The 17,070-nt window shown below is 41.1% G+C and overlaps 1 protein-coding gene across 2 annotated transcripts in view; it reads right to left on the minus strand.

Annotated features, from left to right (window-relative positions):
* LOC109507756 (gamma-aminobutyric acid type A receptor subunit rho1) overlaps window positions 1-14,857 on the minus strand; it is a 20,403-nt gene extending 5,546 nt beyond the window's left edge. Inside the window, exons 1-8 of one of the 2 annotated variants that reach the window (XM_019857402.1) lie at window positions 14,742-14,857; window positions 9,219-9,269; window positions 8,347-8,453; window positions 6,910-6,977; window positions 6,080-6,303; window positions 3,418-3,500; window positions 2,474-2,614; window positions 1,887-2,039 (exon numbers count right to left, since the gene is read on the minus strand). In XM_019857402.1, coding sequence (XP_019712961.1) covers window positions 1,887-2,039; window positions 2,474-2,614; window positions 3,418-3,500; window positions 6,080-6,303; window positions 6,910-6,977; window positions 8,347-8,453; window positions 9,219-9,269; window positions 14,742-14,851 — 937 coding nt within the window. In that variant the 5' untranslated portion in view covers window positions 14,852-14,857. Of the gene's footprint in view, window positions 1-1,886; window positions 2,040-2,473; window positions 2,615-3,417; window positions 3,501-4,203; window positions 4,428-5,033; window positions 5,108-6,079; window positions 6,304-6,909; window positions 6,978-8,346; window positions 8,454-9,218; window positions 9,270-14,741 lie in introns of those variants that run through there. The other variant, XM_019857401.1, reaches the window with a different exon arrangement.
* Between the last annotated feature and the right edge of the window lie 2,213 nt (window positions 14,858-17,070).

Below are 17,070 nucleotides of genomic sequence, written 5' to 3' on the forward strand. Positions count from 1 at the left end.
ACACACACACCACACACACACACACACACACACACACACACACACACACAAAAAAAAATACATCTCAGCTGGTTACAAGCCCATGTGAAATCAGACACAAAAACAGATCGCAATACTGAACGGCGTGAGATGCGATTATTTGCGTGGTTGTGCTCCACAGCAAGGTCAGACAACAAGTAAGCATGTAGGACACAGTCTGCCTGCAGCTGTCCTCCGTGGTGGGCCTCCGGCTTTAGATTGTCACATTAGGAAATAAACAGCTTTTTATTTGTGAGGCTGAAGGAGAAAAACATGCATTCAAAATCAGGAAGTTTTTTTTTTTTTAATTTATTTTTTATTCATGACGCACATGAATAGGGAGTGTTGCCTTCTTTCCCAACTTGATTAAACGGCACAGATTGACTAATGTGAATGAATGTGAACAATTTCATTCTTGACTGATCGTGTCTTGAAGTAATTGGGACGACATGGAGTACACGACTTGGCAGTTCCTATTGATTGAGCCCAAACTCGTTTGTTGGCTCAAGAAAAACGACATGACGAGAGCCTTTCGGAACTTCCTCCGCTACTCCTCCGAGCAACATTATTCTGCTTAGTAAATCGGTGCCATGGAAACAGCAGTTCAGATCATTTCGGTTTGACCATCTCATTAAAAATAATAGTGTGGAGTTTAAAGTCAAATAACCCAAAGGTCAAATTTAGCCTAAATTATGTCTAAAAAATATATATACAGGTAAATGGAATTTGAACTGCATGAACACTGGAAACCCCCCACACCCCCGCAAAAAAAAACCACCCAAAACAAATGAAATGTTACCGTGAGTTGTGACTTCGAGAAGAACCCAAGGTAAATATTACCCAGTGTCAATATTAAGAATGGACACAATAATAGACTCATTGATTGACTGGATTGATTTGTTAATTAATATTTAGTCGAAACCAAGTCAAAATGGAATACACGACTGGGCTGCAACCAACATTTGAGTCAGTCTCAACTAGTTTGCTGTCCAAAGAAGCACAACATGACATCAGCTATGGGAGCATCCTTGCCATACATTTTAGTTGAATCATTATTTAGGTACACTTTCCCCCTCTCTATTTCAGTGCAGTTTTGGTATTTTGGTGCATAATGCTCTCGTGACAAACAAAAACATTAAATATGATTTTTAGGGAACAAAAAAACCCTCTCCCTCATTTTTTGATGAACATGTAGGCCTATTACGCTATAGTCATTAGGAGGGTACTTGGAGGTTATTTTTTAAAGTGGTAGCCTACTTGTGAACTACTGTTCTAGAGGAAACATCGATTTAAAACCTGAACAAATGGGAAAGGAAACGGAAACACAGTTTTCCAAGCAGTTTTCAGATTTTGCAAAGGCAACATTCAAAACAACGTGAAGCAAATGAGTCTACAAATACATGGCTAATGCCTTTTGCTTCATGGCAGAGTTCTTTTTTTTTTTGTTAGCTCGACAATGTGGTACGTTTAAGGAATTGAGTGTACGCTAAGTAATAGCAATTTTTCTCATGATGTCATGTCACTGTAGGGATCTCATCACATTTGGATAATTGGATTTCAGGAGCAAATTCGTTTTGGTATCTGCAGATTGCTATGATATAGTTTCATGTCCTGTATTTATCCGCCCAATCGTCATGCATACATTTTTTTTCTTTGTCATTCTTCTTTGCATTTCCCTTGAATGAAAGCATCTCGTGCCAATTTCTACGGAATTCACTCTCTAACTAATCAAGGCTACGGAGGAGCCCCGTAGGAGGGGGTTTCTTTGAAAGCCTTCCTTTGTGAACATTAAAGCTGCATTACTCCAAAACCAGGAAGGGCTGATCCCTGGAGCAGAATGAAAGGGGGGGGGTGGCGGGGGGGCCTACCTAGGGGGACTCTGGCGGGCACGGCCCTGCGGTCGATCCAGAACGACACCCAAGACAACATGACCATGAGGGTAGCGGGGAAGTAGGTCTGCAGCAGGAAGAAGAAGATGTGGCGCCGCAGGGTGAAGTGGATGTACAAGCGGTTGTACCAGCCTGGGAAGAACAAACACACACACACACACACACACATACACACACACACACAGTGATGTGCACAAGCAGTTGATTGGACGTGAAACCACTTCAAGGAAAAGGTTCATGCTGTTTCTGGCAAGGGAAGATAGCGCGCAAAATCCTTTTAACACTTCAGAGGCTCTTGCAAACAGGGAAGGGATGGGCGCTCGGAAAACCGCTGCAGGGCCTTCAAAGCGCCGCACAAGTTGTTCGAAGTCATTTGATACATTCGATGTCAGTGTGAAATTTAAATACTAGCGCAGTTTAGCGCAAGGAGCACAGTTTACATCGAGCTGGAATTTGCCCTCGGAGTTTCTCCCACACTGATCCACAGTGTGGGAGAGCCTCTGAAAGCTAAACGAGTAGAATTGGAATTCTCATGTGGATGCTGGCGTTTGGAAGGAGGAGATTACCTGTGCTGCTGTAGAAAGCCAGCTTGGTGGTGGTGTGAAATTTCTGGATGAGGAACTGGGAAAGGGATATTCTGTCGTCCGTGTTCAGGGATTCGTTGCCTTTCTTCCAGTAAAGCATCAAGTCGTCGTCCGTGTACGCATCTGTGAGAACGGGGAACAAACCAAACCATGACAATAGCCGCCCCCCGCCCTCAATTTGAGCAAAGTGGTTCAAAGTTGGCTTTTCAAAAGCCATAATTCCATAACTCCAATGATTACTATTCTCAACATAAGAGTATATCAGGCATTTATCCCAGGTCTTTACAATTAGTTAATCTGTCATTTATTTGGTTGATTAATTAATGCATCAGATGCAAATAAAAACATCTCTAAATATAGCACAGGGGTTCCTCGATTTTCAATCCATTTCTGTTTTTACCGGGGTGACGTAAGATGAATTTGTATGGAAATCGGGAAAGCGACGTTGCCCATCACTACCCGATGACAGTAGTCAAACAGTCAAATGAAAAGCGGTAAGTAAAGCGCGAACTGAATGTTCCTTATTGTGATACGTCCACTGTCTTCACATGCCGCTGTGCTAACGAGTTCATTGCATGGGCTCTTGCTCACCTCCAAAATGTTACATGTCACGACTGTTGTAAAGTGTATTTATCATAAGATAATTATTCTAGTAGACTCTGATTCTAATTTTCGAGGACTGTGATAGAAATCATTGAATTTGTCCAAATGGGCCACGCTGACTTAACTGAGTTGAAAACACCAACTCCTGTGTTCATTTAGGTCAAACTATATATCGTGCACTGCATCTGGTCGTATCAGATGCCGCAGAACACAAGATAAAAAGGAGGTGTGCTTGTTTGTTTGGTTTTTTTTCTTTTCATGTGGGCATAGCTCTGGGGAGGCTTTTGTCAAGATGTGAAAGATGCAGTGATGAATCCACTCACAGCTTTCTATCTCCAAAGAGCACGTTTGGGTATCCAGAGGGAAGCGGCTGAGGTCCATGTTGCACATGGCGGTGACCGTGACCCTAATTTACAAGACACAAACACACGCACGGGCACACAGGCACGCGCGCACACACACACACACACACACACACACACACACACACACACACACACACACACACACACACACACACACACACGGTGAGCTGCCTTCCAACCAGAGCACAATGGCTGTTATTATTCCTTCACTGAATGTTTCATGAATCTTTTCATATTGTCCTGGGATGAATTGAACACGATATCATATTCATATTGTACTGTGATTACAGTTATTATATATTATATCATGACAGATCCCAGTTGCCTGTTCTGTTTGAATGCTGTAGTCTGCATTAACGATTCCATTTTATACACACTGTGTTTCAGGGAACAGCTTTTTTTTTTTTGCTGACCATTCTTTCACTTTCACACAACAGGCCATGAATAATTCAATTTCTTTGTCTAGGAAAATTGCAACATGACAAATAGATAGAATTGTTCTTTGAAAAGAAAAAAATGAGTATAGTCCTGACCCCTTTAGACTAAACTTTTACATTATATACTCAATGCTTACCACGTTGAGTCGACCACCTAGAAATACACTGCCTCATCCTGACATGTTTTTCCAAGAGCAATGTTACTAATAAGGTAGGCAGGCAATAAGCTTCAGTGTGATGCCTTACAAACCACAAGTCAGACAAAAAAAAAAGATACAATGAAATGTTTCCCCTCTGCTGTGTTTACCTGAGGCTGTAGAGGACGTTGCCATCAGGATAAACTCTCAGCATGACATTGTCGGTGGTGGTGTCATGGATGAAAGAGCGCTTAGAGTGCACGAAGAACATGTCCGGGACCCAAATCTTCTTCACCAGGCGACTGTCAAAGGTCATGCTCTGGTTGTTAGTGCTGGGGAAGGACAGCCTCTCGTCCTTCCAGTAGTGACGCAGATATAGTGTCATGGTGAAGTCCTACAGGGAAGAAATACATTTTATCCCCCGTTAGCCATATCATTATCATGGTGGAGGCATTCGTGTGATCGTATGAGCTGAGTTGTCTGGGTCTTTATGCCTCTGGCAGGGTCACCAGGCAAAGCATGGCTCAAAGACCCCCTATGATGAATACAAATATCGGGCTTGGTTTGTTTCACCCAGACACACGAGTTACCGGGCCCCCTATGGAGCCAGGTCTGGAGGTGGGACTCATTCTGGATCTTGTGGGGCTGTCACATATGACACGTCTCTACAATATTGTGTGGACATCGGGGATGGTGTCTCTAGAGTGGCAGACCGGTTTGGTGGTCCCCCTGAAAAGCGGGGATTGGGTGTGTGTTTGGTAGGGTCTCCTTAGGGGTGCTGGAGATGAGGGTCCGTCAAGAATCTCAGATCCAGGAGGAACAGGGTGATTTTTGTCTGCACCATAGAACAGCGGACCATTTCTACACCCTCGGCATGGCGTTCGCCCAACCAGACTATATGTGTTGCTAAAGCTGCTACCCCGTGACCCAAACTGGACAAGTGGAAGAAAATAGATGGATGAATGGATGGATTGATGAATGCTAATGTTTATTTGCTTACCATATCCACTTCAGAGATGGTGTCCAAACTTTCCACTTGAACATCTACTCCGACTGGAATGGGAGGCCCTGAAATACAGTTTTTTTTTTTTTTTATCAAAAGTCACTCATAAACAATATATTTAGTGTCAACATTCAACCCTGCAAATCAGTCTGGCTGGGATTCTAGAGTCCATATGACCTATTTCTGCTTTGCGACTCCACAGCATCATCCTGCGATAAGTGCGCGAACACAATTAGGTCGCAATAAAGGATCAAAGTTGATGCAGCGGCAGGATGAAATCCAGCTCGTGCTTGTTCTTTCATAGACGTGCAGTCAAAGTGTGATGCAGGAAAATATTTGTTTAGTGATGCTCATGTGATGTGAGTCACGGTTTGTCTCATCGGCAGCAATGATATAACAGTTTATGTTCAAGACATACAGTTCAAAATAAGAGAAAGCTGCATGAAAAATGTATTTGCTCTGTTTTGAATATATTATACGGGGACAAGGATTTTGTGTGAGAGTCCGAGTTTTTGTAATACATTGTATTTCCCCCCCAAAAATGCGACTTCTACTTCGGAGTGACTTACATGTGTTTTTTTTTCTTCTTCATGATATACAGTAGTTTTTTACTGTTGCGATTTAAAATCCATTGTGAATTATAGGTATCGTATACGGTATACATCACATACTGTATATGTATGGAACAGCTTTTTTTTTTTTTTTGCTGACCATTCTTTCCCTTTCACACAACAGGCCATGAATAATTCAATTCCTTTGTCTAGGAAATTTGCAAACATGACAAATAGATAGAATTGTTCTTTGAAAAGAAAAAAATGAGTATAGTCCTGACCCCTTTAGACCAAACTTTTACATTATATACTCAATGCTTACCACGTTGATTCGACCACCTAGAAATACACTGCCTCATCCTGACATGTTTTTCCAAGAGCAATGTTACTAATAAGGTATGCAGGCAATAAGCTTCAGTGTGATGCCTTACAAACCACAAGTCAGACAAAAAAAAAAGATACAATGAAATGTTTCCCCTCTGCTGTGTTTACCTGAGGCTGTAGAGGACGTTGCCATCAGGATAAACTCTCAGCATGACATTGTCGGTGGTGGTGTCATGGATGAAAGAGCGCTTAGAGTGCACGAAGAACATGTCCGGGACCCAAATCTTCTTCACCAGGCGACTGTCAAAGGTCATGCTCTGGTTGTTAGTGCTGGGGAAGGACAGCCTCTCGTCCTTCCAGTAGTGACGCAGATATAGTGTCATGGTGAAGTCCTACAGGGAAGAAATACATTTTATTCCCCGTTAGCCATATCATTATCATGGTGGAGGCATTCGTGTGATCGTATGAGCTGAGTTGTCTGGGTCTTTATGCCTCTGGCAGGGTCACCAGGCAAAGCATGGCTCAAAGACCCCCTATGATGAATACAAATATCGGGCTTGGTTTGTTTCACCCAGACACGAGTTACCAGGGGCCCCCTATGGAGCCAGGTCTGGAGGTGGGACTCATTCTGGATCTTGTGGGGCTGTCATAGGTGACACGTCTCTACAATATTGTGTGGACATCGGGGATGGTGTCTCTAGAGTGGCAGACCGGTTTGGTGGTCCCCCTGAAAAGCGGGGATTGGGTGTGTGTTTGGTAGGGTCTCCTTAGGGGTGCTGGAGATGAGGGTCCGTCAAGAATCTCAGATCCAGGAGGAACAGGGTGATTTTTGTCTGCACCATAGAACAGCGGACCATTTCTACACCCTCGGCATGGCGTTCGCCCAACCAGACTATATGTGTTGCTAAAGCTGCTACCCCGTGACCCAAACTGGACAAGTGGAAGAAAATAGATGGATGAATGGATGGATTGATGAATGCTAATGTTTATTTGCTTACCATATCCACTTCAGAGATGGTGTCCAAACTTTCCACTTGAACATCTACTCCGACTGGAATGGGAGGCCCTGAAATACAGTTTTTTTTTTTTTTTATCAAAAGTCACTCATAAACAATATATTTAGTGTCAACATTCAACCCTGCAAATCAGTCTGGCTGGGATTCTAGAGTCCATATGACCTATTTCTGCTTTGCGACTCCACAGCATCATCCTGCGATAAGTGCGCGAACACAATTAGGTCGCAATAAAGGATCAAAGTTGATGCAGCGGCAGGATGAAATCCAGCTCGTGCTTGTTCTTTCATAGACGTGCAGTCAAAGTGTGATGCAGGAAAATATTTGTTTAGTGATGCTCATGTGATGTGAGTCACGGTTTGTCTCATCGGCAGCAATGATATAACAGTTTATGTTCAAGACATACAGTTCAAAATAAGAGAAAGCTGCATGAAAAATGTATTTGCTCTGTTTTGAATATATTATACGGGGACAAGGATTTTGTGTGAGAGTCCGAGTTTTTGTAATACATTGTATTTCCCCCCCAAAAATGCGACTTCTACTTCGGAGTGACTTACATGTGTTTTTTTTTCTTCTTCATGATATACAGTAGTTTTTTACTGTTGCGATTTAAAATCCATTGTGAATTATAGGTATCGTATACGGTATACATCACATACTGTATATGTATATTCCAGTGTCAATTAAAATTATCCACTGTGTTTGTTAGATCTCAATAATGAGATGCGTAGTGAGTGTATATTCGCGCAAGCTTGCGTGTGTTTATTGCACAAATACATTTCAGCCCACAATTCTTCAAATCCCCTTATACCGTACAGAGTGAGTGGTAGAAGACACGCGACAGATAAATGAGCTCAGCTATGACTGTCATAGCACAACTTGCTTTGATAACCAAAGACTGAGAGCTCAGCTTACAGAACAATTTGGCCCAAACAAGTGACAGAACAACACTCATATGGCTGCAAAAGCAAACAAATTATATATATATATATACACAGTTTATCGATAGATAGATAGATAGATAGATAGATAGATAGATAGATAGATAGATAGATAGATAGATAGATAGATAGATAGATAGATAGATAGATAGATAGATAGAACCTTTTATAGATAGATAGATAGATAGATAGATAGATAGATAGATAGATAGATAGATAGATAGATAGATAGATAGATAGATAGATAGATAGATAGATAGATAGATAGATAGATAGATAGATAGATAGATAGATAGATAGATAGATAGATAGATAGATAGATAGATAGATAGATAGATAGATAGATAGATAGATAGATAGATAGATAGATAGATAGATAGATAGATAGATAGATAGATAGATAGATAGATAGATAGATAGATAGTTTTTTTTTTTGCACAACCCAAACATAAAAGTCATGAACACAAAACTCTTGGCTGACCTCCAAACGCCGGCCTCATCGTGAAATCGTGGTCATCTATTCTGAGAAGCTGCTCCGATTTAGTCATCAGAGATTTTGTCATGTCAGGGCTTCTCTTGTAGATTGGGCTGCGGAAATAAAAACAATTGAAGTAGACATGGGCCATTTAACGACATTTCCTCGATTTACTGTGAAGGGAATGAATTAAATGATTCTTGTTATGTGCTTGCTATTACTTTTAACGTGATGGGATCATCTCTAAATGCTCTGAACTCCTTGATGAGCATCAGCTCATCTTGGCCTTTATCTTTGTCATCAAAGTCTCATCGTCCCTTACACAGGACAGTAGCTTTGTATCACGCTTATCTTTTCCTAATTTTACTATCCAAAAAATACCATGGAATACAAATGAATAATGTTATGCCATACAGGAAGTCTGCATCAATATTATCATGCCGTTCTTGTTTAAAAAGTAAGCACGCAAGCACTGCTATCGGGCTTTCGATTTTGACAAGTCAATGATCAATTTCACTCAATCAATAGAATGCAGCATTTAATCGAATTCCAGTGTTTACAATTAGAACTATAAAAAGAAGATCTGGAAAAAAATAGAATGCCTCTTCAAAAAAACAAACAAACAAAAAACTCACCCTCATGTTATGCCATACAGGAAGTCTGCATCAATATTATCATGCCGTTCTTGTTTAAAAAGTAAGCACGCAAGCACTGCTATCGGGCTTTCGATTTTGACAAGTCAATGATCAATTTCACTCAATCAATAGAATGCAGCATTTCATCGAATTCCAGTGTTTACAATTAGAACTAACTATAAAAAGAAGATCTGGAAAAAAATAGAATGCCTCCTCAAAAAAACAAACAAACAAAAAACTCACCCTCCTGTTTTGTGACCTGAACCTCCATCCATTCTTGTTTCCCTTCGGGACCTGATTATTGACAGAAAGTAAATACATTTTAGAGTGTTTGTGGTTGGCAAGTGTGCCTCACAGTCAAAAGAATCTCAATGCATATTGTAAAAATGAATTCCCAGACTATAAACAAATACAAAGATTTTTCTGTATTAAAATCTTGATTTTTGTACTACCATATTTCGGAATGTGGCAGTTTGTGCTGCGTCTCAATGTACATTCCGGCAGAATGAGGGCATTTTCTTTTAAATTCCCCTGGCCCACCTGACAATTTGGTAACAGAAAATAGACTTGATTTTAGACCAACGTGATTTTGGTAAATTTGACCAAGGGAAAGCAGACAAATTCTGCACTCCGCTGATACAGTGCGTGTGTTGGACGTCATCGTAGTCCTTGAATAAATGTTCCATGAACCTGAATTCAATGCTCTGAATCTTTGCAGATATAGATTCATTGAATAACCCATTACTATCATCTTTGTTATAACTATTAAAACATCCTCCAAGGCACGGACGGACATGAATGACTGGGGTGGAATACAGTGCCCACTTCACAGCGGTGATCTGTGATTGCCCTGACCAACTCTTTAGACCATCCACCCGTGGAGGTCTATTTGCAGTCCCATATAAATGTACTTTGCACGCTTCAATCTCCTACATGGACTCCAGTGAGTTTATTTCTGCTTCCACAAGGTCTAAGACTGTGTGTCCCTCTCATGCGCTGACTTTTCGAGGAATGAATGGAGTCACTTTCATTGGCCGGGAAGTATTATAAAAAATGATGAGATTTAGTCGAGAAAGAAAAAAACAGGAAAAAAAAACATGGCGAGACACCATTCACATATCTGTCAAGGGAGCCCTCTCCCCCTCCGCGTCTTGCGCTCTCATTTTATCATGTTGGGAAGTGGTGAAGGTCAGCACAATCAGTATTTTGAGCAGCTACACAGTGCAGGCTCGTGCATGAGCAGGCAACTTTGCTTATCTTCAAAATAACTGGTCAGCATTCAAAGGTACGTAGAGTTACTTATATTTTTGCCCTGTTAGATGTCAAATTCCCATTACAAAGTAAGTCATCTTTGTTCACTCCCACAACAGCGCAAACGCCCCTTCCTCACTGTGCTCGTATATGAAAATACCAAAAGAAAGAAAACCCTACTCATGCGCATATTTAGACTGCGCTTTACGCTAGATTTGGGCGGGGCTTAAAAATAGACTCCGTGTGCAAATTAAATGTCAAGAAAAGCCCACAAGCGTAGCTGTTAATCAGAGGTACTTGAAATGGTGGATGTTGTGTCCTGACCTTAATTTAACATGAGCTTGATTGTGACTAATTAGTTCTAAACACAGCCACGTCCTAGTTATAAGGGTGTGCACACTTGCACAACGCAATATTTCAGTTGTTTTTACAAACCTTCTGGAAAAGATCAAAGCATTTTTTTTTTCAAATGTGTTGTTCACTGATAACATTTGTGACGAAAAAGGTTTTTAAAATAATTTGCCTTGGTCAATTATTTTTATATCACAATAACTTGACATTTCAACAGGGTGTATAGACTTTTATATCTACTATATGTATGGACTATAAATAATGCATAGGCTTACAAGAGGACACATTTTCGATCATTCTCTCTACTGTCAAGATCTCTCGTGTGTGTGTGTGTGTGTGTGTGTGTGTGTGTGTGTGTGTGTGTGTGTGTGTGTGTGTGTGTGTGTGTGTGTGTGTGATTACATCACACACACTTCAATCCAAGCATCAATCACACATAGGCCAAAAGGGCATCATTTCCTCATGGCGTCCAAGTTGAGTGAAGGCGTCTCTTCTCTGATGTTACTCTTCCAGGGGCGTGCCGTCAGTATACGTTCATGGCTTAGCCGGCTTTCGTCATGCCACATGCGGCACGAGAGCGAGAGAGAAAAGATGAATTCCAAACCCTCTAAAATGGATTAATGGAGTCCAGCATGTTGTGACAGACAGAGACAAATCCCTCTGACAAGCACAGACGAACATAAAGACGACAGCACAGAAGCAGGAGCAAAGAAAGAAAGGAGGGAGTAGGGGGCGGGGGAGGAAATAAGGGCAAATCATGGGCGCTGGCTGCACCGATGGCCGATGGGTGCTACTCGTCTGCTTGCATCCAACAGCTGGTTTCTAATCCTCTTGGCAGAAATGACGCTCCAATCCCCTTTCGGACTGTCATCAGAACACAACCGACTGGCTGTCTGCACTCCGCTTTACCTCGCAACACTTTCCCCTGTGTGCTGCAGCCTCGGGGGAGCCCTAATCGTAGCCCTACTCAATTAAACTATAACAGTCAATTTGAATCTCAAAAGTGAACATCATGGATGATTAATCTAAGAAACATTAAACACACTCATAACACGCAGCAGCGTGTTTGTGTAATTTCACACTTCTGGGAGGGGGCATTAGGCGACGAGAAATGAGAGATGATTCCCAGCATGGAGAGGATTGTGTATTCGGCACAGTATGTAACCTTAGAAGCGGGTATAAAAGTAAGTCAAAAACCTTGTGTGACTTCAGCTCAGGGAGCATAAACCCCACAAGTGTTTTTTTTTTTTTTTAATTACATTTTGTGCCCTTCCAAGACACGACATCGGAGGAAACTGGTGTGTGGTAAAATGTGACGATGATCAGAGAAGATGCATTAAGCATATCTCCGTCCTGGCTGCTCACTCAAACATGCTAAATCAAGATTGTAATATGATGTGGTAGCTTACTGACCAAGGTGATTCATTTGTTTTGTGACCAAGCTCGTAACTCAAATGGCTTGTGTCAAAGAGAATGTAAAGAAGTAAACTGATTTCATAACGTGTAAATACGGTAGGTACTGTAGTGTTAGTGTGTTGCGTATGTGCCTTTAACTTGTTCTTATATTACCTCTATTTTTCAACATTGATTATTATGTTCACCTATAAACACTGGTCAATAAATATTTACTTTTTTTTTTTTTAAATCGTAGATTCAAGTAAAGTTTTCCAGATGAATATTTTGCACGTTTCCAGATGAATATTTTGCACGTATTCCAAATCTGTCCTCTTTCCTTTTATGGCACATTATATTTTCATAGTAGCAATCATACTACTACTGCCATTACTACGACTATTACTACTACCACTACGACTAATATTAATAATAATAATATTAAATTAAGCATAAGTATTATATTATGTTATCTATATGAATTAAGGGTTAGGTTATGCATTACGCAACAGGTGAAATTTCTGAAATGCCATCGCTATAAATTACAATGCATGGTAAAATCGGCATTGCGCTTTTGTAGGTTAATCGTAAAAGCAATAATCGAAAATATCGCAAAAAACAATGCGCAAAAAAAAAGGATGTATTAGGTTGTTTTGTGGTTTTTTTAATCTGTGGAAAAAAATACATTTTGGGACACATAAAACCATCTCTGATTAAAATTACTGACGACCAGTGTAAAAGCAACAACAAATCCACACCAATAATAATAAAAGAAAAACTGAAGTTACACAGGAGAGTCTTCTTTTTTTTTAAGTCTTTACATAAAAAGAGTTGACCCTCCCAGGCAAATGCAGTAATCTCAAAAAGGCATTTTAATCATTGCTGTTACAGTTAATAAAGGCCCCATGATGACAACAACTAGACCCAGGAAGAGATTGACTCATTTCCAATTTGATGTGGAAAAAAAAAAAAATGAAATAAGGGCTGAGCAGCTGACTGAACCACAGAAAAGATGACTCCAGATTTGAGAAGAAAACAACACAGGCGCCCGCAGGGATTACCGCTTTCAATCACGTTTGCATCCATGACTGTGCTCCTCGTTCTACTTGACAACCACAAATCAGCCGTGAGATGATTAGCGACAAAATGGTGCACAGTGGCAGAGTCGCAGCCCAAATGACCTGAGGCTCGTTCATTCCGGCTGATGATGCTTAGCTGTTTAATGTCTCCACTGATCTCTGAAACAACATCTGGACAAATGATAGTGTATCTAAAGGCAGTCGGATTATATGATATGTTGGGCTTTGCTGTCGCTAAACTTGGCATTTATGAGAGTCTTATCATCCTCAACAGAAATCGTGCAATCAGAAGTTCATTGCAGCCACAGGCTACGACTCAACCGATACCGTATTGGATGAGATAACTGATTGTAAATGTGAAACGATGGGAACTTGTACGTATCTGCTAGTGCAGTTTTTCTTCTTGGTTTTAGCCATCAAAGGAGTCCGGTTCTACACTTATAGCAAGTCTTTTAATTTATGATTAGACTCACAATTATTTTTTCATGAAGTTGTAAATTCATGATGAAAGTGAATCTTTAATCTATATCTACACTCAAAAACAAATGTCGCCGTCAACCTGATGGATGCATAATTAAAGTTGGAAACAGTTCAATTAATGTGTTAGTCTGGATCAGGGATGGGTTCTTTTTTGTTGGGGGCCATTCTAGTTCAGTCTTCTGAGGGCCACAATACATTGATGAAAATAAAAATGGTGCCATCATCAAAAAAAAAAAAAATGCTTCTCATAATAAATTATGAACATCTGTTGTTGTTTTTATAACACTTCCTCTGGTGTGTTATTTATTTATTTATTTATTTTGGAATTTGAATGGCGGACTGTATTTGGTCAATGAGCACAATTTCCGTTTTGCCAGCCCTCGTGTGCTTTTGCTCGCTACTTTAATGAATTAATCGGGAGGCACTCTCAGTGTATGTATGCCCTGCTATTGGTTGGTGACCCATCCAGGATGTAACCCACCTTTTGCCCAAAATCAGCTGGGATAAGATCCAGCTACGCTGCAACCTCAATGAGGACACACACGACAAAGAAAATGGACGGACGGATTGATTCATTTTGGAGTCACTTTTCAGGAAATATACAATGAAAAAAAATGGTGTTGAATTTGCTCTCTTTTATTCTGTCAAGTGGCTGCACACAATAGAATGACCTGGATTTCGATGCATTTTTTTGAAGTAGATGAATAGTCCACTTAAAAAAACATATCTGTATCCAGATGATTTAAACGACTTGACAAAATAAAATCGAGGAAACTCAACACACCATTTTTTTCAGTGTACGTCACAAAGAATTATTTCTGACTAGCCTTTTCCATCATTTAATAGTCTACTCTAAACACTTATTAAAGCCTTAAAAACCAATGGGTAATAAATGTACGTTTTAATTGCAGAAATGGTGAGCAAGACATAAACCCTGGGCGAGGAAAGGTTGTCTGGAGCGGTTGTGGGGCAAAACAACTCGTCAGTGGTTCATAAATTGATGGAGGGATTTAGGTCTCCCTTGCGCTCCAATCTGTTGTATGGAGAAAAAAAAAAAATCACAAACGGGAGGGGCGAGGTAGCACACAGGTGACACAGGAAACGCTGGCCCACATCCTGTCAATCCAACCTGATGAACTCCTTTTCAAGCATACACAGCGCAAGCGACTGAAGCAACAAGCGCGCACGTTCATTGCTTTGCCCTCGTTTGTACCTGCTTTGTTTAAAGGTCTCCAGTTTGTGACCCCGCGACCGAGCCATCTTCCCGGCGGCGCCTGCCAGGCAGGCACAGATGAAGAACACAAGCGCAGTATCCACCCGCATGGCTCACATTCCCCGGAGGACGGACCTCTCTCTCTTTCTCTCTCTCTTTCCTGTCAGTCAGAACGTGCTCCTCTCTTGGGCTCCAACTACTTCCTCAGGCATTCCCTCATCCAGCGTCTGAGCTCCTACTTTGAAAGAAAAAAAAAAAGCAGCAAGCAAAGCAAAGCTACACTGGTTTATTCTACGGCCCGGGTGGAAAACATCCTACGTCCTCCGGTGCTTAATCTCCACAGTGGGAAAAGCAATTTTGACTAAACCCATAAATCCTTGAGCGTCAGATGGTGCAGATTTGATCCCTGCAGCGAGCGGAGGATGTGCCTGCCTCTCTGCTGCACTCACTGATGTGTGCTCTCTGGGCGGTGCAATGTAGAGTTACTTTGTACCGCCCAGAAGCACCAATTCCCACAATGATGCAGCGTGCTCATTTGTAAGGTCAACGCTTTGGAGATGCAGACTCACGGAGGCTGGCGTGGAGGAGGTGGATGAAGGCGTGGTGGAGGGCTGGCCTGAGGTGGATATGAAAGGCAATTTAACTCCTTGTGAGCCTCTCGTCACAAAAATCCATCCATCCGTTATCTATGCCACTTATATCCACACGAGAGTCACAGGTGAACTGGAGCCTATCCCAGCTGACTTTGGGCTGACCCTGGACTGGTCTCCAGTCAACCAATCACAGAGCAGAAGAGACAAATATTTTTTTCACCCTCACACTCACCCCAAAGGACAATTAAGTCGTCTTCATTTAACTTGGTAAGCATGGAAAGAACATACAATCTTGACACAGGAAAAAGCCCAGCGTCAAAACATCAACCTCAGAATTGAGGTGGATGTGCTCACCGCTCAACCACCATGCTGGCCCATAGCAAAAAAATGTATGCCAGAAAAACAACAATGCAGCTGGATGCCATATATGTTTATGTCTTAATTGCATGCCAGTGGGTTATTTTCATTCCACAAAGGGTATAATTATTAAATAAAAGTCAAAGCAACAGCAGGCGAGGAATAAATTCACATGAATAAAATTGGGATGGTGTGAAATAAAGTTGTAATATTTCTAGTCATAGATAATTAAGTTGTATTTTTGAGAAAAAAAAACAGAAAGAAATTGTGAAATGGCCTTTTTTTTTTTTTTTTTAAAAGAAAAAGACCTAACGTTACAATATAATGCTACAGTATGTGTTATGGAAAAAGTTGTGTTGCAAGAAAGAAATGTGATTTTTACAAAAAAAAAGAATGCTGTTTTTATGAGCAAAAACTAGTAATAATATGATAAGAACAGGGTCATAATCTTACAAGCAGGGCCAGACCTCCTATGAGGCAAAACATGCAATTGCTTTGGGCCCCAAGATTCCCAATACAACCCCCCATTGTCTCATAAAAACTGATTAGTAACGTTTTCTTCAATTTAAAGTAATTATTGATTTAGTTTTAGGTTGGGCAGCATGGTGTTAGACTGGTTAGCACCTCCGCCTCACTGTGCAGAGATGCAGGGTTCGATTCCGGGCCCTGGTCTTCCTGTACAGTACAGAATTTGCATGTTCTCCCCGTGCCTGTGTGAGTTTTCTCAGGGACAAAAAATTCATTGGTATCGCCCTATCCACTCTTGAGGACTTGCACACCGCAAAAACCAGGACAAGTGAATGGAAAATCCAACTGGACCCCGCACACACTGCCCACCATCTCTTTCAGCGACTCCCCTCCAGTAAGCGGTATGGAGCCATGCGCACCAAAACCAGGAGACATTCAAACAGCTTCTTCCCTCTCGCCATTAACTCCCTCAACAGTGACTCAAATCTATTATGGCCCTTAACAAATTTTACACACCCCTGTGGGACAATTTTACTACACTGATCATTATAGCTCCAGCTCTCTAGATACTTGAACAATTGTTGTTTACCAATATTCCACAGCACTAGACACTTTAAAGCGCTCAAGGATTTTCTGCATAGATGCACAAATAAAGTTGTACAACAATTACTGCTACTGGTCACTTAAAAATATGTCCAACAACTGCACAACCGTCATAGTACTGTATCAGACCACTGATCACTTTATCTCTGCTCAATGACTCTGCACTTAAGACAGCTGTCATTGGTTGGTAGTTGTGGTACTACTGCACATTGGTAGCCTCACATTACAGAAAGTCTTTCCATACTCATAGTCTATAAGTTATAGAACATGTCTATGTTTACCGTACTTGCTTGTTATTGCAATACTAG

Source organism: Hippocampus comes, unplaced genomic scaffold (genome assembly GCF_001891065.2).
Source record: "Hippocampus comes isolate QL1 unplaced genomic scaffold, H_comes_QL1_v1.1 scaffold32, whole genome shotgun sequence".
Taxonomy (NCBI): Eukaryota; Metazoa; Chordata; class Actinopteri; order Syngnathiformes; family Syngnathidae; genus Hippocampus; species Hippocampus comes.